At 50.9% G+C, this 26,575-nt stretch overlaps 1 protein-coding gene across 2 annotated transcripts in view; it reads left to right on the forward strand.

The window, feature by feature from the left end:
- The window catches only part of LOC111146978 (FERM, ARH/RhoGEF and pleckstrin domain protein 1), a 274,223-nt gene that overhangs the window by 228,005 nt on the left and 19,643 nt on the right, over positions 1–26,575 (forward strand). Inside the window, exons 14-17 of one of the 2 annotated variants that reach the window (XM_022502783.1) lie at positions 503–690; positions 1,812–1,901; positions 2,971–3,104; positions 22,079–22,160. In XM_022502783.1, coding sequence (XP_022358491.1) covers positions 503–690; positions 1,812–1,901; positions 2,971–3,104; positions 22,079–22,160 — 494 coding nt within the window. The remainder of the gene's footprint in view (positions 1–502; positions 691–1,811; positions 1,902–2,970; positions 3,105–22,078; positions 22,161–26,575) is intronic. The other variant, XM_022502784.1, reaches the window with a different exon arrangement.

The raw sequence follows: 26,575 nt of genomic DNA on the forward strand, positions 1-26,575 counted from the left end.
TTCTGTTCTTGGTAGAATGGGGAGTTAGCTGCTCGTCCTTTCCTTTGCTGCGGCCAGTTGTTTCCAAGGCATAGTCTGTCCTGGTACATCAGCCATTTAGTTTCCTTTTAGAATAGTTCTATTTTCCTAGTCCTTTCTCATGTCTCCTGGTGGTAGAGACACTGTCTTTCTGGAATAATTCGTAGCCGCTCAGGCAGTAGTAAGGAGCTGAAGATCCCGTTTGGGGATCCACTATGCTTCTCCACATTCCCCGAGCAGAGTTCTCTGCCTTATTAATCACAGAACTCTGGCTCCACTGACTCATTCATACTATGGTATTTTTAGTATGAAGGCAGCCGCAACTCACAGAAAAACTAGAAAATCGTGAAGCACATTCGATGTGCAGAATGGTAGTCAAGGTTCTAAAGATTTGATTTGGGGGAAAATGGAAAGTAGTGATCCAGTCACAGAAGGAATTACTTTTATTTTTTTTTTTTCTCTAATACTTCTCATCCCCAAATAGACTCCCTGACTGGTAGCCCTCACCTTTCAGAGCTGTCCATCAACTCCCAGGGAGGAGCTGTGCCCGCCAGCGTGATCTTGTCTCCCAACCTGAGCCCCGACACCAAGCAGGCGTCCCCCTTGGTCAGCCCGCTGCTGAACGACCAGGCGTGCCCGCGCACCGACGACGAGGAGGAAGGCCGGAGAAAGGTGTGGGGACCCTCGTGCACACGCGTTGCTCTTTTTTTTTTTTTTTTAACTGCATTAGTATACGTAACACTTGCCATGTGAAGTGCTGGTGACATGAAGTAGCTTTACAGTGTTGTCTGTCTGTCTCCAGTACTTTGTCATTGTTCCAGACCGAGCCTGTCCCCATTCTCCAGGAAATCTCCATCCATCCCCTTCCCCCAGCCCCCGGCAGTCACCATCCTGCTTTTAGTCTTTGTGGATTCAACTGCTTATCTGTCCTTTTGTGTCTGACGTTTCTTCCACGTGGCACAACGTCCTCAAGGGTCATCCACAGTGTAATGTGGGACAGAGTTTCCCTTTTAAGGTTGAGTCCCATCCCATTGTGTGGGTAGAGCACAGTGTGCTTATACACCTGTCTGTCGGGACACGTGGGTCGCTCACTCCTTTTGGCTGTCTCCAGTGCTGCTGCCGGAAACATGGGCATCCAGGGGTCCCAAGTCTCCGATGCCAGTGCTCTCGTATGTATCCCCAAAGGTGGAATTGGGCACACTCTCATGGAATCAGGCAAGATGGCTAGCAGCCAGGATTGCCCGTGGCCAACTCACTGTAGACAGGTGCTTGCTCACCTAAGTGAAGGACTCCAGGGGACCGAGTCACGGTGGTGTCGCCAGCTGTTTTCTCTTTGTTCCCTTAGCTCAGCCACCGTGTATTTCCACGGACACTCAAGCTCCCATTTCCCATACACCGACACCACCAGACCCTGCTCCCCACAGAGGCCGGTGCAGCTTCTCTTTCTTTTCCTGGAAGACGGCATTGCTCTGATATTTTACTAGTTGGTTAGAGCCTCCGATGCCCCATCTTAAATAAATAGTCCTTCACGGTGACCAACGTACTCATTGGAGGCCTTTGACTGCCGGTAAGATTTATGTAGAAGGAAACGTTCCCAGGCTTTTTCCGCATCATGGGAATCCATTCTCTTCTCCTAGCTCCTCACACAGAAAGGCAAACCAGTAAGAGTTTCTTGAGCCCTGAGGCCCGTGTACAGAAAATGGAAAATGAGCCATGTGTCGCTTTAATCAGGACATTCTTAGAGGCTTGTGCTCAAAGATTATGACATCTTGTCTCTCCTGTGGGTTTTGCAGAGATCCCCAACGGACAAGGCATACTTCATTGCTAAGGAGGTATCCACCACCGAAAGGACGTATCTGAAGGACCTTGAGGTCATCACCTCGGTATGTGTCGCATTTCCCTTAGAGCATTCAGTTGCGTAATTTATCTCAACACCCATGTAGCTTTCAGAGAGTTGCTGGATCTAATTAAATGTTGGGCTCTCTGAATCCAATTAAAAGGATTTGGTTCTGGGTTATAGAAATTAGACGGTAATAGTATATTTAATTTGGAACATGCTCTATTAAAAAAATTTTACATTTGTGATTTTCAAGTGCAAAGGAAGGAAGTTCCTAACATGAAGAAAATTAAAACGAAACCTTTCTTTGCCTGCGTGGCACCCAGGGCAGAGCAGTGTTCTGCCGGGCATCAAATGTAGCTCCTTCTGCTTGAGGGAGACCCCAGAGGTGAACAGAAGCCTCGTTTTAGCCTTGGTAAGAAATGGAGCCACGTCAGCAAATCTGCGGGAAGCCTGCCTTTTGTTATTTTAATCAGTCCTACTGAGTCTCGGAAAGAAATTCAAAGCATTGCAGGTATCTAGGATCCCCGGATTCTGGGAAAGAACTAGCCAGTGGAGGCCAGTGGAGGCCAGTGGGAATCGCAGGGCTTCTGTGCCTTTAGGGTGTGAATAGCTGGGGGCGGGGCCGGGGGGTGGCCCAAGCAGGTGCTCGAACAGGTGCTGGACCTGGGGGAGGGGAGGGCGGGGACAGCCCCGCCTCCCCGCAGCGGGTCGAGTACCTGTGTGAAGGCAGTGGCTTCTCTCACTTGTCCTGCCTTCTTGGGGCTCAGCGTTCTCACAAAGGAGCAGCGATCGATGTTCCTACAGGATCGAAGCAGAGGGGGTGCCGTGGTCTAAATGAGTGGGGACCCAGTGAGTTGGCCAAAATGCCAGTCCTGATTGGAAGTAGCTGCCCACTTCAGAGATTTCTCTTGACCTCAACAATCCACCGGTAACAAGTTGTGGGCGGCCCTGAGAATGAGCTGGGGGCTTCTCACCCCATCTGAAGGAAGAAGGGAAAAGCAGTCAGGCCCGGGAGCCCCTCATGCTCCCGGGTGCCCCCAGATTTAGCAAGAAAGCCTTGTGTCCTCCAGGCCACCATTCACGTGTCCGTGTGTGTCCTCTTTTTGTTCCAGTGGTTTCAGAGTGCGGTGAGTAAAGAGGACGCCATGCCCGAAGCCTTGAAAAGTCTCATTTTCTCGAATTTTGAACCTTTGCACAAATTTCATACAAGTTTTCTCAAGGAAACCGAACAGCGACTAGCCCTGTGGTGAGCACAATCACGTTTAACAATGACACGCGTCCCCACGCCCTTCTCTCTCCTTGCTCCCTCCCGTTTTCCTGTCATTCCTTGTACACAGCTGTCATGACCGAAGAGAAAAGCAAGAACCTGGCTTAAGGTGAGCCAACCTCAAGATGGTTTTCAGTTAAATTCTGTGTGCATTTAGATGTCATCCTGGGTTTTTGTTCCCTTTGGCTTACAATTCTTTGGAGCACGGGTTTTCTCATGAGTAAGTGAAACTCACAACATAAAGATGGTAGTTCCTTCTGGAAAGCCAATGTGGGCTTTAAGGAGTAGAGGCATGTGGGGGGACTTTGCAGGTGTTGGCGGTAGTTCCCTGCGCTGGCCTTACAGTCCTTTTTGAAGCATCTGTATGTCTCACACGCTTTTCAGATTTATATGACATGGTGTTAAGTGCTTAGCAAAACATAGGGCCCCATGTACCACCCACTTGCACATTAAATCCTACAGCTAGGAGTTAATCTTAAGGATGCATTTATAATGGGAGATGACATGACAAGATTGATAGCCTTATTAGAATTAAAAGATTGCAAATTATCTAAATGTCAATGAGTAGATTGGTTCAGAGTAACATTAAGTCTGTCTGTTTAATACCAAAGAAAACATTAATCTGAGAGGAAGAAGAGGGTGGTGCTAGGAGTCAGGAAATATTCCGTGTCCCGTAGGAGGCAAAGTCCAATATACCCTTCCCTAAAATGGAACCTTTACAGAAAATTCTTCAGGTGTGCTTTTTGTTGTTCTTGTTTTTTAAGCCTGTTCTGTGTAGACACTCGGGGAGTTGACTGTCTACCAAACATGCATTTACAAATTCCAGAAAGAAATAGCAAGAGGCTTCTGAGTTTTTGGCAGAGGTGGCGCCGTTGTATACTGTTTCCTCACTGTAGGGGACAATTTGCTTTAAAGTGTTCTCAGGGCGTTTAGTGACCGGGAGTGTGAGGGAGCAGTGGCTGAGGTGGTCTCGCCCCAGGTGATCCCAGACGATGGGATTCATTGGCTGACCAGGTCCGCAGGGCTGCTTTCCTGTGTCGTGAAGGGAACGTGCTTGGGAGTCTGGCTGTGTGTGTACTTGAAGACGACAACACGCAGATCTCGCCCTACAATAGGGGGAGGCCGAAGGCTTGACCAAGATGGCCCCAGGGAGGGGAGCGCAGCCAGGACTGAGTGACGGCCTCACTGAAAATGGGGCAAGATTGGGAACCCCACTGGAAAGGTTTACTCTAGGTTGGTTGTGTGAATGTACGAGAAAGGCCACTTGTCAAAATGAAAAAAAGATTCTACAGGCTCTAACTTCTGATTTTACCTCCCAAAGTTTACTTGGAAGCTTTTGGTTGCGTTCTACCCTAGCACATTGCCTCATCATTCCTACAGAGCTCGGTATTGCTTTCACAGGGGAGGTGAAGAACTTAGAGCTCTGGAGAAACCAAGCCACAGTTCGTTGTGTGGCCAATGACATGTGTGTTGAACAGTCTTATCTTAAGTCGTCCCGGAGGCTCAGACCATCTTGAGCACCTAGCAACTTCCATCCACCTAAATGATGGCAGATGACCTTGGTAATGTTGGGGAGGTCACACACAGGAAATGCCACCAGTGGGACCCTGGCAGCCCAGCATCGTGGCCTCAGCTAGCTCCTGCCACCACAGAGAAGTTAGGAATAAGTTAGGAAGTTAGGAATAAATGGCATGCTCTTGGATTTATCTGTGACCTTCAGTTTTTAGTATCCAGCCCTTAACTGTGAAAGAAGAGCCAATTCTTAAAAAGCGGCTGCTATCCCATGTTTCCCAGAGGATTTCCAGTGGAGTTTCTTTCAAAGATCTGTAATGTTATTCATGTTTTACATGCAAAAGACTCAAAGCTAGAGAGAGAACAGATCGTCGATACGCCGCTCAAGGGCACACCACATCCTTGCCACTGTGGACCCAAACCAGACTGGTGACATTTATCAGGAATCCGTGGAAAAGTCTGCTGTTGAGTTCAGCTAATCATTTCCTCAAGGGCGTAGTGAGGAAGACCTGCTTGGCGGGGGGGTTCCGGGCAGAAAGCCTGCATGAATGAGTGTGAGAGGATAGAATAACGCGGAGAGGACCCGGTGTCCGTCTCTAACTCGCAACATTGGCTGCTCCTTCCAATCACCTGGAACCTTTAACAAAATTCTCCATCACTAGCCGGAACCCCAGACTGGTTACGTTGGAATCTCCGAGAGGTAGGACCTGAGCACCAGCGGTTCCTGAAGCTTCGCAGGTGATTCCAGTGTGTCACCAAGGGCAGGAACCCTTGTCCTGAGTGTCCTAGACATGAAGAAGGCCAGAGAATGAAAAACGAAACCTTCAAGGCTCAGGGCTCCTTCAGCACACTGGGCCCAATTCTGAGTCTCACATTTGAAATTTGAGTTTTACATTTGCTAATAAGAGAATGCATTTCATTAAAAAAGAAGTGGTGTTGGAACCATGGGCATTTGTCCTAGAAGAGGGAAGATTGTAGAATACACGTTGGCTCTCTTTCGGCTGGTCACATGGAAAAGGGAGTGAGCGTCGTCTTCGCTTTACCAGAGCAGGAAATTTAAACAGGACGTTTCCAAAGAGGCACAACGCGTCTAAATATAGAGAAGGATTTCCTAACGCTGACGCTTAGCCGTGAGAGACTGCCTTATGAGGCAGTGAGCACCCCCAGCCCAGGGTTTCTTGAGCGGAGGCCGACTGTTTTTAGAAGGCATTTATCTATTAGGAGAAACCCCAAACCCGGCCAGTGCCTCAAGGTCACCTTGGGGGCCAGGGTGGGGGGTGAGTTTCGAAAAAATAGATCCCCCCGTCCGGGTGCAGCTCTGCTGAATCAGAACATTGGAAGGAGTCCCAGAAACGTGTGTTTCTAAAGCACTTCTTGAGGGGACTGAGAAATTCCTTTTCTGGAGCCACTGGTAGGGAGTTCCTCTGACTAACTAGGATTCTCGGATTCTTTGCTTTGCATTTTGGTTATGGCTCCTGGGAACGTGTGCATGCACAGGTGCGCGAGGGGACGAGCGAGCCTGGTGTCCGAGTGTGAGTCTCTGCCCGCGGGGGGCTCTCGGTCTTGGGGGCAGGAGGCAGGCTTGGAGGAGGAGGAGGGCCAGGCCCCCACGCCGTGTCCCTTGTGGGCACCCGGGCATCGTTGGCAGGTTCTGCCTCGAACAGCCTCTGGGCCCTTGGTGCCTACACAGCAGAGGCAGCCCGGGAGTGAATGTATTTAAGAAAAGCGGAACATGGGGAGGTTTATTAAGGAAGGAGCTCACACTGCAGTCTTGACCGACAGGCCACAGAGAAGCAGGCGCAGAGGTATACACATGCACGGGAAACCCCGGGCTGGCTGGCGCAGACGAGGACGGCTGTGTCCTGACTTGGGTCCACACTCACGGGAACACCACCAGCTGTCTCCGTCTAGCTGCCTGCGGCTGTTGCAGAGCTCCAGGCCTCAGCTGTCAGGTGTGCGGTGTGGTCTCCGGCTCGCAGGGCCGTCCCGCGGACTAAAGGAGAGGGTACGTGGGAAGGGCTTCGAGTTCTGCCCCATCCACGGGGGCCGGGAAGGGGAGCTGATCATTTGTTTACATTAACTTTATTTTGAAATAGTTTTAGATTTCGAGAGAAGTTGCCACTAAAGAGTTTTCTGCGTTACCCTTCATGCCTGCCTTTCCCTCGATGTCAGCGGCTTCTGTCTGTCCGAACTCAGTAACTCCCATGGCTGAGTTACCATCAGCCAAACTCCAGACTTTATTCAATGACACTATTTTACGTTAAGATTTTATTTATTTATTTAACAGAGACAGAGAGCACAAGTAGAGGGAGGGGCAGAGGGAGGGAAACGCAGATGCCCCGCTGAGCAGAGAGCCCGATGTGGGGCTCCATCCCAGGACCCTGAGATCATGACCTGACCCAAAGGCAGTCACTTAACAGACGGAGCCACCCAGGCGCCCCCCAGTGATACTGTTTGAAATGACTGTTGTTAATGAGGAAAAAAGATCCTAAGTTTACCGCGCACCTAAATTCCCCCAAATTTCATACTGCAGTGACAAGCAACAGGCTTCTCCTGCGCAGTTCTGTGTTAGCTTGTCCCTATGGTTCCATCAGCCATGGGAGGCCTTAGGGCAGACGAATTACCAGGACACTTTCCTGCACAAGGAGGCTGAACCCCCTTGCTCAGTAAGCACACCTGTGTGTATCTAAATGCTGCGTTCTCCTGACGAATCGCCCCCGACGGGAGGATGGACTGTTCCATCCTGGCCAAAGCCCAGGCTACTCTGTGTCTCCAGAAACAAGGAAACCGGTTTGGTGACTTGTGAAAACATCCAGAATGCTTTTCTTTTTTGAAAGTCAGAATGTTCTACTCGGCTGTTCAAAAGCGTTCAGAGACAGCCACTTACAACCTTTGGCTTTCAGAACAGAGTTTCCCAAATTCGAGCCCAGAAATGCCTTGCAGGCACCGAGCACACATGGGCCAACTTGTTCCCCAGAGATGGATGAAGACCCGGGGAGCTGGGTCATGCAGGGGGGCACTTGGGATAGGCTGTGGGCGCACGTGGTTCTCCAGAGGGATCAGCTGCGTGTATTAGGAGAGACTTGGAGTAGATTCCCTTGGAAGGCGTGCAGGGGTCTAGCTAGGAGGGTGGAGAGACCAGAGGTCGAGATGTCACAGAGCAGGCAAGTGGGCCTCGTGGGACTAAAGGTGAAAGGAAGGGAGAGGCCCTGAGAGCTTGGATCCTCGCTCCCTGGGAGGATGCTTATGAATTTAAGAAATGGAAAGAAGAAAGGAAGATGAGTTAGCTTTGGGGCACACCAGTTCTGAGGGGTCAACTATGAAGTCCTACCAGCAGTTGGAAACGCAGGTCTCGGGCTCGGGAAGGAAATCGGGTGCAGGTCTGGATCGGGAAATTATCCACAAGAAGAATTCCATCTTGTAAGGAAGAATGGTGAGAGAGAGGAGAGCCAGGGACAGAATTGTAATAAATAACACCTCTTTGGCAGCCTTCCATAAATGTGCCGCTTATGGCTGAGCCAGAGCCAGTGAAGGAACATAAAGAAGCCACCAGAGATTTGGGGCGGGGGGAATGGGCAAGGGGGAGTGGAGGGTCCCAGAGGAAAGCGTGTCTGGAGAGTGGCTTGGCACACAGAGTGCATTGCAGTAAGGGCAGGAGCAGACTTGGACCCTGGAGTCGAGAGACAAGGAGGGGGTCCATTCGGAGCAGAAAGGAAGTTTCTCTGTCAGGTGGGGACCCTCCTGCAGACAGTGATCGGGAATTCCACACGTGGAGCCGTGTTGTCTCACGAGGACACTCCAGTGGCGGAAACGGAGTGGGGGTGACCAGGGGAGGGTCAGAGAATGGTTTAGAGCAGTACCTTCCCCCAAAGTGGCACATCTTCACAGTGGCGTCACGGTGGACAGTCAACAAACAAAAACGAATAAAAGCTCATCATTCCAGCTCTTTGAAGCTGCGTATCGTTAAAAGAAAAGCCTAGGAATTCCTCAAGAAATTAAATACAGCATTACCACGTGGCCCTGCAGGGCCACTCCTAGGCGGGTATTTGAAAGACTTGAGAGGACCCAGACACCTCCTTCTGCCCCCACGTTCACAGCCTCATTATCACAGTGGCCAAAAGCTCCGGGAGCAGCCCAGGGCCCGCTGACAGGTGTGTGGATAAACAGAATGTGGTATGTCATCCAATGGGAAATTGTCCTTAAAAAGGAAGGACGTTTGGACACCTGCTGCAGCACTGGGGACGCGTAAAGACCGGCTAAGCGAAACACCAGCCGGGCCGGACCCTGGATGATGCCGCTTAGGAGAGGCCCGGAGGAATCAGATGTCTAGAGACGGAAGATAAGCGGGTGGTTACTGAGGTGCGGGGTGAGGGCAGCACAGAGCCTGCGTTTCAGCGCAGAGCCGAGTCCCGCCGAGTGCGATGAAACGTGGGGATGGACGGCACTTGCCCAGCGCGGGGAACGTCCTTAGAGCCACCAAACCGCTAGTACACCTAGGAAATGGTGAAGATGGCAAACTGCCTGCATGCACTTTTTTTTTTTTTTAAGATTTTATTTATTTATTTGACAGACGGAGATCACAAGCAGGCAGAGAAGCAGGCAGAGAGAGAGGAGGAAGCAGGCTCCCTGCTGAGCAGAGAGCCCGATGCGGGGCTCGATCCCAGGATGCTGGGACCATGACCTGAGCCGAAGGCAGAGGCTTTAACCCACTGAGCCACCCAGGCAGCCCATGCATGTACCTTTTACCGCCGGTTTTTTAAAAAGAGAAAAAGAAAATCCTAAGTCGTCCAGTGCAGGCTAGGAGTAGAAGCTTCAAAACGGTGTCTTGGCCACGAGGGATGGCACCTGTATTGTCACCCTGTGGGCTGCCCTTGGCGCATCCCTGAGTCACAAAGCTTCAAAACGGTGTCTTGGCCACGAGGGATGGCGCCTGTATTGTCACCCTGTGGGCTGCCCTTGGCGCATCCCTGAGTCACTGGTTTGAACCTCAGGCAGCAGCAGGTGAGCACAGGAAGTGGGCGTGGGTGCTGCTTGGGTCACCTTCGATCTGAGCCTGACCCCGAGCACCCGCACCGGCTGCGGGGGGCTAAACTGCCCCGAGGATGTCCCTTTAGAGCTGAGATCGTGGGGCGCCTGGGTGGTTCTGCCAGCTGGGCATGTGCCTTCGGCTCAGGTCATGATTCCGGGGTCCCGGGATCGAGTCCCACATCGGACTCCCTGCTCAGCAGGGAGTCTGCTTCTCCCTCTCCCTCTGTCTGCTGCTTCCCCTGCTTATGCTCACCCTCTCTCTCTCTCCGACAAATAACATTTTTATTAAAATAAAGCTGAAATTGTACTTGAGCCGAATGCTGAGTGCTTCCACATTGAGAACGCCCCCAAGGGCGCGGTGCGGTCTCTACCTTTCCAGCTGCCTTTCCAGCACCTTCCTCATTCCTGGAGGCTCTTCCGTCTCCCAGTATTGCTTCCCTGCATTGCCCCACTGCTCTGTGAGGTCCGCGGGGCTTGATCCTCAACCCCTGGGAAGCGACAGCACACTTCGCAGCTTTTGTAACTGTCCCAGAAGGGGTGAGGTGGACGATTGTGCCAGCCGGTCAGACACCATGCTCTTCCCCTGGGGTGGACACCTGCCGTGGTACAGCGCATTGCTTCTCCGGCCTGTGTGTGAACTTGGGACTGTGTTGGGAGATGCTAGAAAGGCTGGACGTCCAGAGGCTGGACAGCCCGTGTTCCTGAGCTCACCACACACCTGAACTTCCTGTAAGCAGGGTGGGCAGGGACACCGTCTTGCCGGGGTGGTGGGGGGTTTCCTGCCTTCCTCTGCTCCTCAGAAAGGTCGCTGTCCCTGGAGCCAGAGCGGTGTCCCCTAGTATCCTCTCCTCGGGTGGTGGATGCAGGTGTTCGAACCGGGCCTGAGCACATGCCACGTTCCGTACGTGTGTGTACATGGACGTCCCCCTCCACACCCAACCTCCTCCCCTGCGAGAGTCGGCCTCTCCATGCCTCATCCCTGTACTGTCAGAGGCTACTGTTGCTGCCCACGGAAAGGCCAGCTTCGCCCATGCAATTTTTTGTTTAAGATTTTTTTTTATTTTTTTGACAAGAGAGTGAGACAGCAAGAGAGGGAACACAAGCAGGGGGAGTGGGAGAGGGAGAAGCAGGGTTCCCACCAGGCAGGGAGCCTGACATGGCCCGACAGGGATCCTAGGACCCTGGGATCACGACCCGAGCTGAAGGCAGACACTTAACGACCGAGCCACCCCGGGCACCCCTTGCCCATGCAATTTACAGGACTCCCAAGCTTTGGTTCCCCCAGAGTAGACCTCTGTAGGGTCTACTGTCACGTGGACATAAGGAAAGGATCTGATTTCTAGATTGTTTCCCAACATCAAAATACTTGTAAAGGTTGACTGCAGACGACGCCTATAATTACTTCATGGAATAATAATTACCGTCCCACAAACTTTGTTCACGATTGCCTAATCCTTTCCAGACACGGTCGGTCCCATGTGGAGGTCTGCGGGATGTTTACTAGGGACAATGAAAACTGTTACCCTTCATTAGAGTAAAATTAGCTGCAGTGCCTTTTCGTGGAACATTCTCGTGTGATGTAGCCCACTGCCTCATGGGCTGTCAGTGCTCCCAGCAGGGGCGAATCAGGTTGTGAGCAGGAAGTCTTTGTTACAACCCCGTGAGTCAGGAATCCTGAGACAGACTTTGTTCCAGCAAAGTCAGCTCATGGCATTGATTTTTCTACCTATGAAACAGCCCATGCAGAGGCCTCTATCGTCCGCATCTTCCGTCTCCGAGGTTCCAAGACTGTAACTAGCCTCTTTACATCACTGACGCGTCGCCACCCGGCATCTCAGTTCCTTACACGCATGCCTGGGCACATGGCCAGTCATTCCTGTGCCACTTTGTCTAGACTGGAACTTGAGAGTGATGACGGCCTCGTCAGATGAATGATTTGTTGTTTGCAAATGGCTTCACCCATTTTTGTTGTGGGTTTTTTTTTTTTTTAAGATTTTATTTATTTGAGAGTGAGAGAGATTGAGAGAATGACTGGAAGGGCAGAGGCAGAGGGAGAAGCAGGCTTCCTGCTGAGCAGAGAGCCCGATGTGGGCCTCGATCCTGGGACCCTGGGATCCTGACCTCAGCCAAAGGTAGGCGCTTAACCGACTGAGCCACCCAGGAGCCCTTTATTTTGTTTTCAAAACCTTTTGTGCCTCATCTTCCTCAAAGATTTGAACGGTTTACAATTGGAAGACAATATAAGAAAAGGACAAAGGCAGGCTATAAAGCTGCATTGTCCATTGTCCAATGTGACAGCGGCTCGCCACGTACAGTGATCTAAATTTAAAATCTATAGTAAATTAAAAGTCGTTTTCTCAATAACACCACATTTCAAGAGTTCATTAGCCACATGTGGCTACTGTGTTTCATAGAAGATATAAAACACATTTTAGGGGCACCTGAGTGGCTCAGTCAGTTGAGCATCTTACTCTTTTTATTCTTTTTTAAAAGATTTTATTTATTTATTTGTCAGAGAGCGCACAGCAGGGAGAGATGCAAGCTGAGGGGGGAGCAGGTCCCCGCCGAGCAGGGAGCGCGATGCGGGGCTCCATCCCAGGGCCCTGGGATCATGACCTGAGCCGAAGGCAGACGCTTAATGACTGAGCCCCCCGCAAGGAATCCCAAGCATCTTATTCTTGATTTTGGCTCAGGTCATGACTTCAGAGCCATGGGGTCAAACCCCGCAGCAGGTTTCATGCTCAGCACAAAGTCCACTTGAGATCCGCTCCCTCTCCCTCTGCCCCTCCCGCTGCTCTCACGCACTCGCACGTGCACTCTCTCTGTCTCAATAAAATCTTTAAAAAAGGGACGCCTGGGTGGCTCAGTTGGTTAAGCGGCTGCCTTTGGCTCAGGTCGTGATCCCGGCGTCCTGGGATCGAGTCCCGCATCGGGCTCCTTGCTCATCAGGGAGCCTGCTTCTCCCTCTGCCTCTGCCTGCCATTCTGTCTGCCTGTGCTTGCTCTCTCTCCCTCTCTCTCTCTCTGACAAATAAATAAACAAAATCTTAAAAAAAAAAAAAAAAATCTTTAAAAAAATTTTTTTTGCATCATCACAAAAAAAGATTGAACAATATTGGGCTGAAACATGAGTAAGAAATAGTACTTGTTACTACAACAAACCCAGGGCCTGGGACACAGGAATCGCTCAGAATACCTGCCGAATGCATGAAAATGTCTTGATTTTGTCCAGGGTAGGGACTGATCTTACATAAAGCAGAGGGAGGCCTGGCTAGTGAGGAAGGTCGATGCCTTTATAAAGTCTCATTCACATGCAGAGTTCGTGGCATCAAACTCTTCAGGTACTTTGTACCACTGAAAACTGGCATTAGTGATAAAAATTTAAACGCCCACCCAGCTTTTCCCCTTTGATCTTCAAAAACAGGTTGGCAGACTATGACCCATGGCCAGATCTCTTCTGCTGCCTGTTCTTGTTGATAAAGTTTTATTGGAACTTAGCCACGCCCATTCTTTTACCCATTGTCTATGGCCTCTTTTCCCAGTTAAATACTCATGACACAGACTGGATGGGCCACAGACCCCAAGATACTGTCTGATCCTCTACCAAAGAAGCTTGTCGCCCGTGTTGAAAACACTTCCCCAAGTGTAGGTGTTATTCCCGTTGTATGTTTGGGGAAAATGAGGCTCAGAGAGGTTGCGAGCCCTCGTACACAGCCTGTAAGTGACAGACGCACAACTTGAACCTGGGTGTGATCCAGCCCTTGGCTTGTGCCTCTGCAGCTGTGTTGATGAAGCACAAGACTTTCCACCTGGAAAGGGGCTGGGGGTGAATCCGCCAGTGTGTGGGGTGCCCTGGGCCACTCAGCGGGAACCCGCCGGAGCCCCATCCAGTACCTGTGTCCCCAACTCTTGGATCCATCCTTCTGCTCCTGGCTTCGGGAGGTCAGCTCTGCTCCCCGAGAGCCCCTTCTCCTCTGCCTACTCCCCTGTGATGTGTGTCCTCTCAAAAGTGGCAGGAAGTACGTGGCATCTGGTCGACACTGGCCCCCTGGTGCCTTTGTCTGCAGAAGGAACCGCGTTAGATCTTGAATCTGCAAAAATGGATTTGGATTTTTTTGTAATCTACCAAGAGACTTGCTAAGGGTGACATGGCCACGGCGGGCATGGTGATACCAGAGGTGACCCTGTAGAAGTTAGCCTTGCCACGTGTCCTCGGAGCCTCTCTCGCCACCCCCAAGGGGTCACAGTAGAAACAAGAGCACTGATAAGACCTACCAGGCGTGCTTCTGAGCCCTTACCCGCCTTGTTTCAGCTGTGCGATGGGAAGAGGCAGGTTGGGACAAGGGGACCGAGCCTCGGTCAGCAGGAGGAATAGCCCGGCCGGCTTGCAGAGTTATTGGTGGACTTGAACCCAGGCAGCGTGGCTTCCAAGTCCTGCCCTCCCCATCTCGCTGAACTGCTTCTTGACCTTCCCGCTTGACCTGCTGACCCAGCCTTCTGCCCTCTCTCTCTAGAATTTCTCCAGGGCCTTAGATTGCAACTGCATGTGTCGACCTTTTGCTGAGGGAACAAGAGGAGGAAGAAGAAGTAGACCTCCCTCCACACACTAGTTTTTCTCAAAGCCCGCGGGCTGTTGGGCATTCTTCTCTTCAGTGAGTGCAAACTAGGGACGCCTGGGTGGCTCAGTTAGTTAGGCAGCCGCCTTCGGCTCAGGTCATAATTCCAGGGCCCTGGGATCGAGTCCCGCATCAGGCCCCTTGCTCAGTGGGAAGCCTGCTTCTTCTCTCTCTCTGCCTCTCTTCCTGCTTGTGTGCTGTCTCTCTTTCTGACAAATGAATAAATAAAATCTTTTTAAAAAAAAAAGTGCAAACTATTAACTGTCGGCTTTCCTCTTTGGGTTTTAGGGAGGCGTCTGGATTTGCTTGTTATTTTTTATTTATTTATCTTTTTAAAAATTTTTATTTCATTTATTTATTTGTCAGAGAAAGCGAGCGCGCACACACAAGCAGGTGGAGAGACAGGCGGAGGCGGAGAGAGAAGTAGGTTCCCTGCTGAGCAAGGAGCCTGATGAGGGGCTCGATCCCAGGACCTGGGAACATGACCTGGGCTGAAGGCAGTGGCTTAACCGACTAAGCCACCCAGGCGCCCCTGCTTGTTACTTTTTAACATGTATGTGATGTGCTAGGAACCTCTGAGGACCCATATTTCGTGTCGTTTCCGTGACTCCCCACAGCATCCAGGATTTCGTGAGCAGTGGTGTTTTTTGCCTTTGGCTGAATCAGGCCCGAGGTGCATGGAACCGAGAGCAGAGGGCATGGTCTCAGGGCCTCTGCTTGGCTCTGATTTAGGTCCCCAGGGATGTCAAGGCCATTACAGTCTGAGACAAGGCTCTTGCTAAGTGTTAGGAGCACTTTTATTTTATTCCTTTGATTAAAAAAGTGTAAGTTGCTTGCCGATGTCTTTGGTGAGTTTTGGCCAACGTGAATCAAATGTTTCCTGTGTTCCTGTTAAACACAGTTCGTGTACCGTGTCATTTAATCTTCACAAGAACTTCACCAGGTTGATACTGTTCTTTCCTTACCTCACAGGTCAGGAAATGAGGCCCAGAGGGGGTGAGCTACTTGGTAGATGTCACACAGCTAGTTAAGGGCACAGCTGGTTTTTGAAACCAGCCGGTCTGACTGACCCTATGCCTTCAGCATCAGCAGCTTTAGCCCTAACATTTAGAGGGAGAGAACTCCAAAGAAGCAGGTTGACTGTTGTAACATGAGAACAGCTTCTGGATCCCAGGAAACCCCAGCCCTGCCCGCTGCCTGTTACCCTGTGCTACCCACGCTGCTCAGGCCGTTCCTGGCCACGCACATGCACGCTCGCACACAGATGTGTGGATGGGGCAAGGGTATGACGCACCTCTTTTCCTTCCCAGTGACACATGGGGGCTTTGGTGGCTGAGGCCATCTCCCCACCTCAGGGCCTCGAGCCGAGTGCACATGAATCCCTCTGTCAGCAGACTGGGCCAGGATCAGCTTTCGTGGATTCAACAAACATGGACTGCATCCCTGCCGTAGCTCGGTCCCTCTTCTTGGTGTTCAGCAAACAAAACATGGTGCATTCCCCATTCTTCATTCTGGTTTCATCCTTCGCTCTGCTCTGTGTGGAGGAGGCAGCCTGATAAGATATGAAAAGGAGAAGGGACATCTGGGGGGAGCACAAGAGCTCCTGCTCTATTTTCTACTTGGGCCAAGCCCAGAGATGCACAGGCATCTGACCCTTTTCCCAGAACAGAAGTCACCGTCCGTATTCTGGAGGTGTTAAGTACCATGACGGCTTTAAGACGGGCAACATGTGTACCGTAAAGCACCTCACATTTCTTGCAACATCTTTCCAAACATTTTCCCTTAGATTGTCTCGTTGGACCATCGAAACAATCCTGTGGAATTAGGCCCGCCTTCCCCTCCCTATGGAAAATGAGGCTTTGAGAGTTGGTCGGGATAAAACTAGTTAGGACGGCACCTCACTTCTTGATTTCGCTGGAGCCCGTGAACCTGGGCAGGAGAGGTAGCTATAGGCCTCGTCCCTGTTCTCTCCAGAGCGATGTTCTCGGGTGGGGCTTCTGGCAGTGATGGATTGTGCTGTGTCTGTAATGCTTGGTAGCGGCCACTAGCCACGTGTGGCTACAGACCATGTCAAATAGGCTAGTGTAAGTAGAGGTGAGATTTAAACAGCCACGTGCGGATACTGTCCAGGGCAGCACAGTTCTCGAGGCTTTGAAGGGGAGGGAGCTCGGGAGTGGGAGACAGAAGAATACCGTCGTCTGTTCCCATCGTGACCCAACGTCCACTTGCCTAGAATTCAGAATCTCTGAGGTTAGCTGTCAAAAAGGAAGACTCTGGATGCTTCTCTGAGCCCTGCACTCCCCGCTTCACCCACACTGGGGCTACTTCTTGCATGTAAGAGCTTTTATTCGAAGATTTTTCTTTGGTTGAAAGAATAAGACGATGCAGAAAGGGTTTAAAGTCATTGTTCTCAGAGTAAACGGCAGTGAAACTCATGGGGGACAAGGCAATGTGGTCTACCTAGAAAACCGCTTGGAAGCTTAAACAGTGGAAGAAAAATGAGAAAAATTAGCCTAAACAATGGGAAAAAATCTGTGTGGGGCGTTTACCCGTATACTGTGCGGGGGGGATCGCTTGTATGCTTATTTATATAAGTTTAAATTTTTATGTTTGTTTCAAAGCCAAGAAGGACACATAGAGGACCCTGGGATTTCATTATATTCTCTCCCAGCTGGCTTTCCAGTGTCCATCTGGGCTTCCAGGGGTGGTGGTCATTGTTTCCTTTTAACACATGCGTAAAAAGACATGTTCCCCGTCCTATGTGGGAGCTAGTTTTCCTTGGATTTTCTGCCTTGTCCTGGCTGTAGAGCCTACTGTGCTCTGAGAGCAAGCTGCTTTCCTAGGAAAATGAAAACAATTTTTCCAGTTGCCTGAACCGCAGGTGGGTTTCTGCTGGACAGCACTTGAGAAAGAGCCCCCCCCCTCCAGGTGGCAGATGAGCCTAAGACCCCTTTTCCGTCCTGTCACATTTTCACAGGTGGCTCATGGACAGGACTGCACCCCGGTAACTGCGTCAGGTCTCACTTGGGTGCTGTCAAGCCTGCCCGTGGGTGGGGTTGTAACTCTGGCTCCTCTTATTAAAGGGAACTTGGTATTGAACCCCAGAAGGAAAGCCAGAGCCTTAAGCGTCCCGGGGTTATCATGGATGGGCATGACCCCTGCCACAGAACGGGTTGTCTGCCTTCTGATGGCGCTGGCCCAGGGACGGAGTCCCTTACCTGTGGGCGCCCAAAGACAATCCCAAGGGCCCCAGGCCCAGTGAGGACGCCTCTTGCACGAACATCTTTCCCACAGCTGGGGATGCAAACTAAAATGCAAAGTAATTGGATTTTCCTCTCCAGGGATCTCCAAGGATATTAAGATCCATCAAAGAATATTGAAATCTACATAGATTACATGTGGCTAATATATTTATAGATGTTCCGTGTATTACATATAAATATATATAAAGAAGTGTTGGGTCTAGAATATAAATCTAACCGATTACTCTGGCTAAATTGTTTGCTTTTGAACTCAGCCACCCTCCCTCACCCACACATTAATGGGAGATTTATCTTTATTCGCTTACTTATTTATACACTGTCTTTCTACTTAGATATAGACAAATATGTGTCATTATAGACTTTTTTCATTTTTAAAGTCCTGGAAACCCCAGGGACTAGCAAGAGTTAAGGATATGATGTTTGATTTGCAAATGTGGCCTAAAAATGGGGGCTCACAAGGTTCAGTCCATCTCCCAGGGGAGGGGGCGTCCAGACCCAGAGCCCAGTGGGCCGGCCGCGCCCCAGCTCCGAGGTGCTTGGAGCTTTGTGCTTCGGTCTGAGATGATGCCTCGTTTGTTGTGAGAAGGGGAGGCCTGAGTGCTTACTGAACACGCCCGGACTGTACGAGACTACCTGGACAGCCCAGTGGGGTTGGTCACTTCCTGCGTTTGCAGTAAAGCATCTTCTCTGACCCTTGACGGAAGCCAGACGTGACGTCCCGCTCTCGGGATAGCACAGCCTGTGGGGGGTCGTGTCACTAACGAGGTTGTGGACACGCTGTGCACGGTTTTAGGGTTCCACGTAGAGTTTTGGTTGACCCTGGGGTTGGGGTGTGCATGGGGGAGCACAGTGTGATTTCTCCGTTGGTGTTGCCCACCTGCTCCTGCCACCAGTGTTGTGTTTCCTGGGGGGTCAGAGTCAAAGCCTTCGGGTGCAGGGGCTCCCTCCACGCCCTGTAGACGGCCTCGCTCTTGGCCCTCCCCCAGGGAACTGGTCCTTCTTTCCTTCCTCTTCTTGCTCTGCCTGCTGCTGAGTTAGTGAGCAGCTCACGTAGTGGTGAATGAAGTGTGTACAGAGTCAGGAAGACTTGGAGATTCGTGTGTGTGTGTGTGTGTGTGTGTGTGTGCGCGCGCACACACGTGCGCACGCACCAGCATGTGCCTTCAGCCCTGTGTTGAGCCCGTGTGTCCTTGCTCCAGGGCGTACGTGAATCGCGGCGCACGGGTCAGAATCGAGCACCCAGGAGGCACCCAAGTACATGGGTTTCCGAAGAGAAATTGTCAAAGGAATTTTCAGCTTTGTTGTGGCGCGGTAATTGCACAGGCAGCAAATATGTGGCCCCGTCTTCCAAACAAGGACCCTTTTCTTGGGAGGTTAACATCCAGAGGATGTTCTGGAAGAGTTATAATTACTTTTTTCATGTTCTTCATAATGAAATGACCTTTTAGTTCTTCGTAATAAAGCAGATGCTTTGAACGTGCAGATAGGGGGGGCAGGAAATAAAAACAGGACGGTGTTTCTAGAGGCGGCAGCAGGAGTTTCGGGTTCTGTCCTGTTCCCGTGGAAGGACTTCCACGTTCTGGAACCACAGTGGGGCTGGGACCGGCCCTGTGTGCCGCAGAGGGGAGGATACCGAGGGCGGGCAGAGCTGCCTAAATGGTTGGGATGACTTCCGGGGCCGCAGCCTGCTTTCCGCACACCCGCTAGAGTTGGCCCCTTTTGAATTCGTCCACCTCACTGTCTGCGCCTCTCCCCCCACCCCCCACAGGGCCACAGGGCAGTGGTGATGGGAAACTGGAGCTGTTTCTAAAACAAGAGTAAAGATGCCACAGACAGAAACAGGGCTCTGCTAGCAAGCCAATGCAGGAAAATGTCCCTTTGACTTTGAGGCTTTAACAGGAGTACATTTTCTTTTAAGAAATAGTTGGCAGAAGAAGAAAGAAAGTGAAGTCAGTGATGTTTGATTTCCACGCTGGGCTTTGCCCCTCCCTCAGCGTCCGCTTTCCCGCTCTGGATTCTCCCCTGGGCTAGGGTGTTATCTGTGAGAAAGAGGAAATTGCTTGTTAGGAATATTAAGGAAGCCACAAGACCCCCTCCCCCCCATTTCTCCCCTTGCCCCCCCAATCCAGAGGCCTCTCACTAAAATATCTAAATCATGTCCTTCGAACTAAGTGAAGACCTTCCTGAGTTGCGCTGTCAAATGGCATGCCCGTTTGAAAGGTCTGGGGTCACTTACATAAGTTCCAAGTAGTATCTACGTACCCGCAAATCAAGTTTCAGCGCGTCTTCCCTCCTCTTGTTAACGTGTGGCGTTTTGTCAAAATCAGTACATCGTGGCTCAGGAGCTGGGTCTTGCTTTTTGTTCAGGTGTTGGGGGGCAGTGGGGGAAGGGAAGGGGAGCTTTCCAGCTCCTTCAGGAGCTTCATGGGATGGCGAAGGCGCAGGGGACGGGTGTTCCCAGGAGGCAGAAAGCCTCCGGTTCAGGCCAGAGCTCCTTTCTGCGCCCAAGCGTGTGAGAAGAGCAGCCAGCAGACTCACAGCTAAAAGCAGGCACACGTCAGGACCGACAGAATGGCCAAGTGATCTGCTTCTCCGTAGACACTGGATTTATAACCGTTTGCTGGAAATCCAGAGATGCCGCGATCCTGCAGCTGATGGAGACTACAAGGCAGTGATTAGCCTGGTCTGAGTCCGTTGCTCGAACTTCCCCCAGGGGCCCCATTTTGGGGGGAATCTCATCCAGCGGGTGAGGATACGAGAGACGGACAAGGGGGGATACTGGAGCCCCTGCCGTGGCGTTTGAGCATGGGGCAGAACGACTGTGTGATGGGGAGAGAATCCATATTTAACTGGAAGAGAAGTGAGTAAGGCACTCTGCCAACCATGGTTGTTTTGGCAGCTAAGAAGAAGGGGAAGGTTTGGAGATACTGTGTCAGGGTGGAGGAAGAAGGAATGGGTTGAAGAAAGCATCCAGAAGCCCTGAGGACCCGGGCTGGGAGCATCATGGACATTCTCTGTCCCTTTATCCCAGGGAAGCTTTACCTACCCGGTGGGTCTGCAGGCTCCGCCTCCCATGTGATGTCATCGACCACCCGGGGTGGGGCGTCTGCGGGCTCCACCTCCCGTATGACGTCATCCATACGGCATATGCTTAGTTAGAACCTAGGGAATGAATCCGGTCGTTCTCGGTCTGCTGTAGGAAGCCAGGGGCTGGGCAAGGAGCCAGCCCCTCCGATGTTCCCAGCCCCTGGCTTTGCTTCCTTACACGCGTGCATTCTTCCGCCTTCCTCTGCCCATCCCGACAACTGTTCCAGAAGGCTCCCAGGCTCAGCGCTGCTTTAGCTGGGAAGGGAGGTCACTCTCCTAGTGTTGGAGGCATAGAGCGATGGCATCCTTGGGGTTGAATCACAGCCCGTCCTGACATGGGTTCAGGGTTTTATACACTTCCGATTCAAGGCGCCATGCCCAGATTTTTACCTTTTTTCTTTCTCACCCATCCCCTTCACTGAAGTTGGCTTCTAGCTTTCCTGAACAGTTGGTTTAAAGATAATAGCCAGATTCATTGTTGTAAATGGTGTTTTAATTGCCTCTGGACGATCCTTTTCTCATCAGTGCTTCAATTCACACATACCACTGGCGCCGTGCTTGGAGGGGCATAGGCTGGACCCCTTTGGCTCAAGTTCAGGCTTACGATCTTGTGGTAGCTGACATTAGGCAAGCCACGTGGTTCTTTGTGCCTCAGTTTCTAAAGCTGCTTAAGGGTGGTCCAGAGGGCACCTGCCTCATGAGGCCACCACGAGGGGTCAGTGAGTTCGTGCTTGTACTGTGCTCAGCACGGCAGCCCGTGCTCAGTACCTACCTGCCATTTCCGATACTCCTCTCCTCTGGTGTGTAAGCCCCTGGCTTATCAACAGTGGCTGCAGCCCAGAGCCTTAAGAAATGTAAATAAAATACACCCAAAACTCTGCTGAAGGTGCCCACATCTTCGTCAGCAATCACCCGGCAAGTCGCTCCGGGGGGATTCTGGACCTTCCCTATACCTAGGACCCCTTGTCCTGCCTGCTTCTGCACCCATTCCCACCTCCTCATGCATGGGTCCCTTGCACCCCCTCAGTCCTGTTTTTCCCCTCCTGAGGGCTTTGCACACAGCTCTCTGTCTGCTCTAGGCTAAGGGTTCTAAGGGGCAGAAACCTGGTCTGTTCGTGAACTCCATGCTGTTCTAATGACGCCAGAATCACCCAAGTGTGGATGGGGAGAAACTATAAAATGAGACCAAATTAAAATGAAGACAAAATAGTTCTTCCCCATCTTTTAATAAAGAACAAGTCGACTTCTTTTTGTCTGCACAATGACTGGGGAAATTTCCAGGTGTCCCTCCGGTGCTAATACTCAGTGATACCCAGAGAAGGGAGAGGTACTGGAAAGGGAGACGGGAAGGTTGCTATTTTGGTAGGATCCTGGGGCTGGGACTCGTTCAGGGAGCTTTTCCACTGCTAACGCTTTCGTTTCCCACCACCTTTTGCCTTTGTTCTCAGGGAAGGCCGCTCAAATGCCCACATCAGAGGAGATTACCAAAGAATCGGAGATGTCCTGCTGAAGAACATTCAGGGCATGAAGGTGAGTGGCTTTGGGATTGGGGTGCAACACGTTTCCTGGGGACAGTAATGGCGGGGCTGTCAGAGGCCTAGGCTCTCACCGCTGTCTGTATGCGCACAGGACTGGATTTGACCTTCTAGGGATGACACAGCTCGGCGTAAACCCCTCTGTCTTGCCAGATCATTTTATTTGGAAGCATAAAGGAAAAGGCAGTCCCCTGGCAGCGGGGTGGGGGGCACTTTTTGTCCTTTTTCTCTTCAAAAACTCTGTGTGGTGATCAAAACAACAGGTATTTTCTGTGAATAAATCATTCAGAACCATTTAAAAAAATTAGGTAGATAAGACATTTGGTTGACAGAACATTTCACTTTTCGTCCGTTGTTTCTGGTGTCGTCTAAGTGTGGCAGAAATACCGGTTTCAGAACCATGTAGGAATTCTTTCCATCCTATGACTTCTTAAGTCTTTGTGCCAGGCCGAGAGCTCTAACCAGCTTGCTGGTTACAAAGAATGGAAGTACAAAGAGTCAGTCCCCACCAAGCCAGTCTTCCACCTCATTTTTGAAATCTACCCCCTCTCTTATATCTGGAATTTTCATTTTTACATTTATACATTTTCACTTTAACCTATTCATCCCTTTAATATAGAATGTTTTGATTCACACAGCTTACCTTTTGAATACAGATACATCTGTGTGCATTTTACTTTTTTTATTTTTTATTTTTATTTTCTAAAAGATTTTATTTATTTATTTGACAGAGATCACAAATAGGCAGAGAGGCAGGCAGGGGTGGGGGAGAAGCGGGCTCCCTGCTGAGCAGAGAGCCCGATGCGGGGCTTGATCCCAGGACCCTGGGACCATGACCTGAGCCGAAGGCAGAGGCTTTAACCCACTGAGCCACCCAGGCGCCCCTCTGTTTGCGTTTTAAAGCGATCTTCCTACATCTTGACTGCCCGAAGCCTGTCTAAGAGCCTTAACTAATAACCGAGGTCAGGCTGCTCATACTGACACCATTTCCCGCCAGCCATCTGTCCGTCTAGCACTAGCCAACGTCTAAGACATGCGTACAATGAAAGTTACCACTAGAGTTTGAATTAATTCCCGAGAATCTTGCTAAGTTGTTGAGTGCTTCACTTTTCCCCCCTTAGAATGATCTTTCTCATGAGGGAGGACGGTGGGGCAGTGGGGGGCAGATGGGAGAACACAGGGAAAGAAAGGCTACTCTCGAGATTTCCTATTTCTCTTAAAGATCAAGATCTTATTTTGTAGGCCTTGTGCTCACTTTTTCTCTGTGTTCAAAAAGCAACATTCCCCTCTGGGCAAGATGAGAGAGGGAGGCCCTGGAAGCTAGTGGGATGGCAGAATCCTATGCAATAGATGCAAAGAATTATCTAAGAGGTTCTAGGGCTGTGGTATTTGTAATGCCGTAAGTCAGGCTTTTGCACAAAACTCCCATGTAACTAACAGACACCTTTGTACTTTCCGTCGTATTTTTTATTAATATGTTTTACTTTTTTTTTTAGATTTTATTTATTTATTTGACAGACAGAGATCACAAGTAGTCAGAGAGGCAGGCAGAGAGAGAGGAGGAAGCAGACTCCCCGCAGAGCAGAGAGCCCGATGCGGGGCTCGATCCCAGGACCCTGGGATCATGACCTGAGCCGAAGGCAGAGGCTTTAACCCACTGAGCCACCCAGTAATCTATTTTACTTTTTTAAAGCAATTTTTGAAGTTTACAGAAAAACCGAGCAGAGAGCTCCCAGAGAGCTCCCCTATTCCTGCCCACTGACGCGCGCGCTCGCACACCATGACCCCTACGCTAACGTCTTGTGTGGCTCTGGTGTATTTGATACAACTGATGGACATTTTTATTCACAAAATCCACAGTTTACATGAGGCATCACTCTTGGAGTGGTATGTCCTGTGGGGTTTTGCCAAGTGCAGAACGTCGCGTACCCGCCATGACAAGAGGACACGGGACAGCATCGCTGCCCGAAAATCCCTCCCTGCTCTGCCTGTTCGTCGCTCCCCTCCCCCAGCCCCTGGCAACCACTGACCTTCTCCTGTCTCCATAGTTCTGCCTCTTCCAGAAAGTCCTAGAGTCGGAATCACACAGAGCGCAGCCTCTCCAAGCTTCTTTGCTTGTTAAAGATCTTTCTCTCTCTCACACGCAATACGCATTTGTCACTGTCGTACTTTTCCAGTTCTTTTCCTCACAGGAAGCTCCTTTTCCCACGTTTTGCCTGTCTTCTTGGCCCAGTTGGGTTTTCCCCCTTTGCTCCCCGTGCTCCCTTCACACGGCAGCGGACCCTGGAACAACACCGGTTTGGAGGGCGTGGGTCCGCTTACGGGTAGAATTTTTTCCGTCAACCCAGTAGGGTCCCCTAAATGTGTGTCGTGCTCCCTGTGATGGTAAACGTAACACTGTGGGATCGTCAACTCTTTGTGTGGACCGGAAGGCTCCTAGACAGCAGGAGGCTATTATTAATAGTTTTGGGGGGACTAAAAGTTAAATGCTCTGAACCCTGACATTATTCGAGGACCCGCTGTATGATCCTGCCCGGGGAGGGCTCCCCCCAGCACTTACTCCCTTCCGGGAGGCTGGGCCTCCGCCGTGGCCTCCGGGGACAGCAGCTGGACACCTACCAGCCCACTCCCTGCCCCCTTGGGGACAGCCCCCAGAGTTGTCCGGTTTACCAGCTGTCTGTGGTCGCTCACCCCCAGAGAGCTGACACGCGCAGGCCTCTAGCCTCCTCTCTGTCCACCTCGTCTTGCACCTGAGACCTCCTAAAACATCCCTGGTTTGTGCTCAGAGCCTGGTGAGCTGGCATTTCTGTGCTCAGAGCCTGGTGAGTTGGCATTTCTGCACTGAGGCGGCCTCATCAGCTGCTGGTGCGTGAGTTGGTGCGCGGGTGCTGTGAGCATTTATAGCATGGAGCTCTGTGCGAGTGAAATTAAGATAGGTGCAGAGGCTCACACAGCCCCTGACAGCCTTTTTTAGACTTTGTTTGGGTTACTTTTTCTTGTAGTGGTTATAGTTGGTTTTAAAGAATTTTTATGAAATATGAAGAGAGGGCGGCAGAAAGTTCAAGAGATGTAGAAGCCCAGCTTAGCACTTGTCCAAAATGCTTAGAGCAATCTGCAGCTCGCAGGGTCCTTCCTGCCCCCCAAGCCCCAAAACACAAAGCCACGTATTTACGTGCATTTTCAAGGGCGCAGTGGGGGGGGGGTGGGCGACCCTCCACTCGTGACCATGACAGAGGCAGGGGGGCCAGGGGCCGCAATCCCCGCCTGAAAGTCACACACCCAGACTGTGATCGCGGGCTCCTGCTGTGGACTTCCAACTGGAAACATCCGCCCAGTGGCACAAAGGCTCTTCGAAATCACACAAATAAAAGATCCGCCTTTCATCCAGTCTGGGATCTTCACCTGAGCCGTCTGTCTCCTCGAGTGTCCAAGTCCTGCCCCCTCTCCTTCTTCAGCTCCTACCGCATTACTCCTTCTGGCCCTCCGTTTGCTCTCCGCTGGGTGTTTTGACCTGCTTCCCAGTGCCTCCCCTCCCCACAGCGAGCCGAGCTCCCAGGCACCATTTCCGTTATAGGCCGACTGCCTAGGCTCTGAGCCCTCCTGCGTCTCTCTGGTTGGGAGAATGCAGTCCAAACCCAAAACGTGACGAAGGAAGCCTTCATCGTCTAGCCTTGGATGATCTTTCCAGGCCCTTTCCCCTGATCTTTGCATTCCACTCTGTGCTCCGGTGACCATGAACTTGCCTCTCCAGGCTCTCAGGTTCTTGCAAGCCCCCTGCCTCGGCTGGGTGCATGCATGGGTTCACTTACCCTTTTTTTTTCTTTTTTCTTTTTTTTTTTTTTAAGTAACCTCTACTGTCAACATGGGGCTCCAGCTCACAGGCCTGAGAAAGCAAGAGTTGCATGCTCTCGTGACTGAGCCAGCCACGTGCCCCTCATCTGCTCATTAGTGCATGCAGGGAACAGGCATTTACTGAGCACCTACTGTGTGCATCAGGCCCCAAGGATATAGGAACATGACAGACGTGCTCTCATTTTTTTTTTTTTTTTCGGACAGGCATTTTTTTTTAATTTTTTATTTTTTATAAACATATAGTTTTATCCCCAGGGGTACAGGTCTGTGAATCGCCAGGTTTACACACTTCACAGCACTCACCATAGCACATACCCTCCCCAATGTCCATAACCCAACCTCCTTCTCCCTACCCCCTGCCCCCTGGCAACCCTCAGTTTGTTTTGTGAGATTAAGAGTCACTTATGGTTTGTCTCTCTCCCAATCCCATCTTGTTTCATTTATTCTTCTCCTACCCCCTTAACTCCCCACGTTGCATCTCCTCTTCCTCACATCAGGGAGATCATATGATAGTTGTCTTTCTCCGATTGACTTATTTCACTAAGCATGATACCCTCT

The sequence above is a fragment of the Enhydra lutris genome, unplaced genomic scaffold (genome assembly GCF_002288905.1).
Source record: "Enhydra lutris kenyoni isolate GAN:26980312 unplaced genomic scaffold, ASM228890v2 scaffoldscaffold15, whole genome shotgun sequence".
In the NCBI taxonomy this organism is placed as follows: domain Eukaryota; kingdom Metazoa; phylum Chordata; class Mammalia; order Carnivora; family Mustelidae; genus Enhydra; species Enhydra lutris.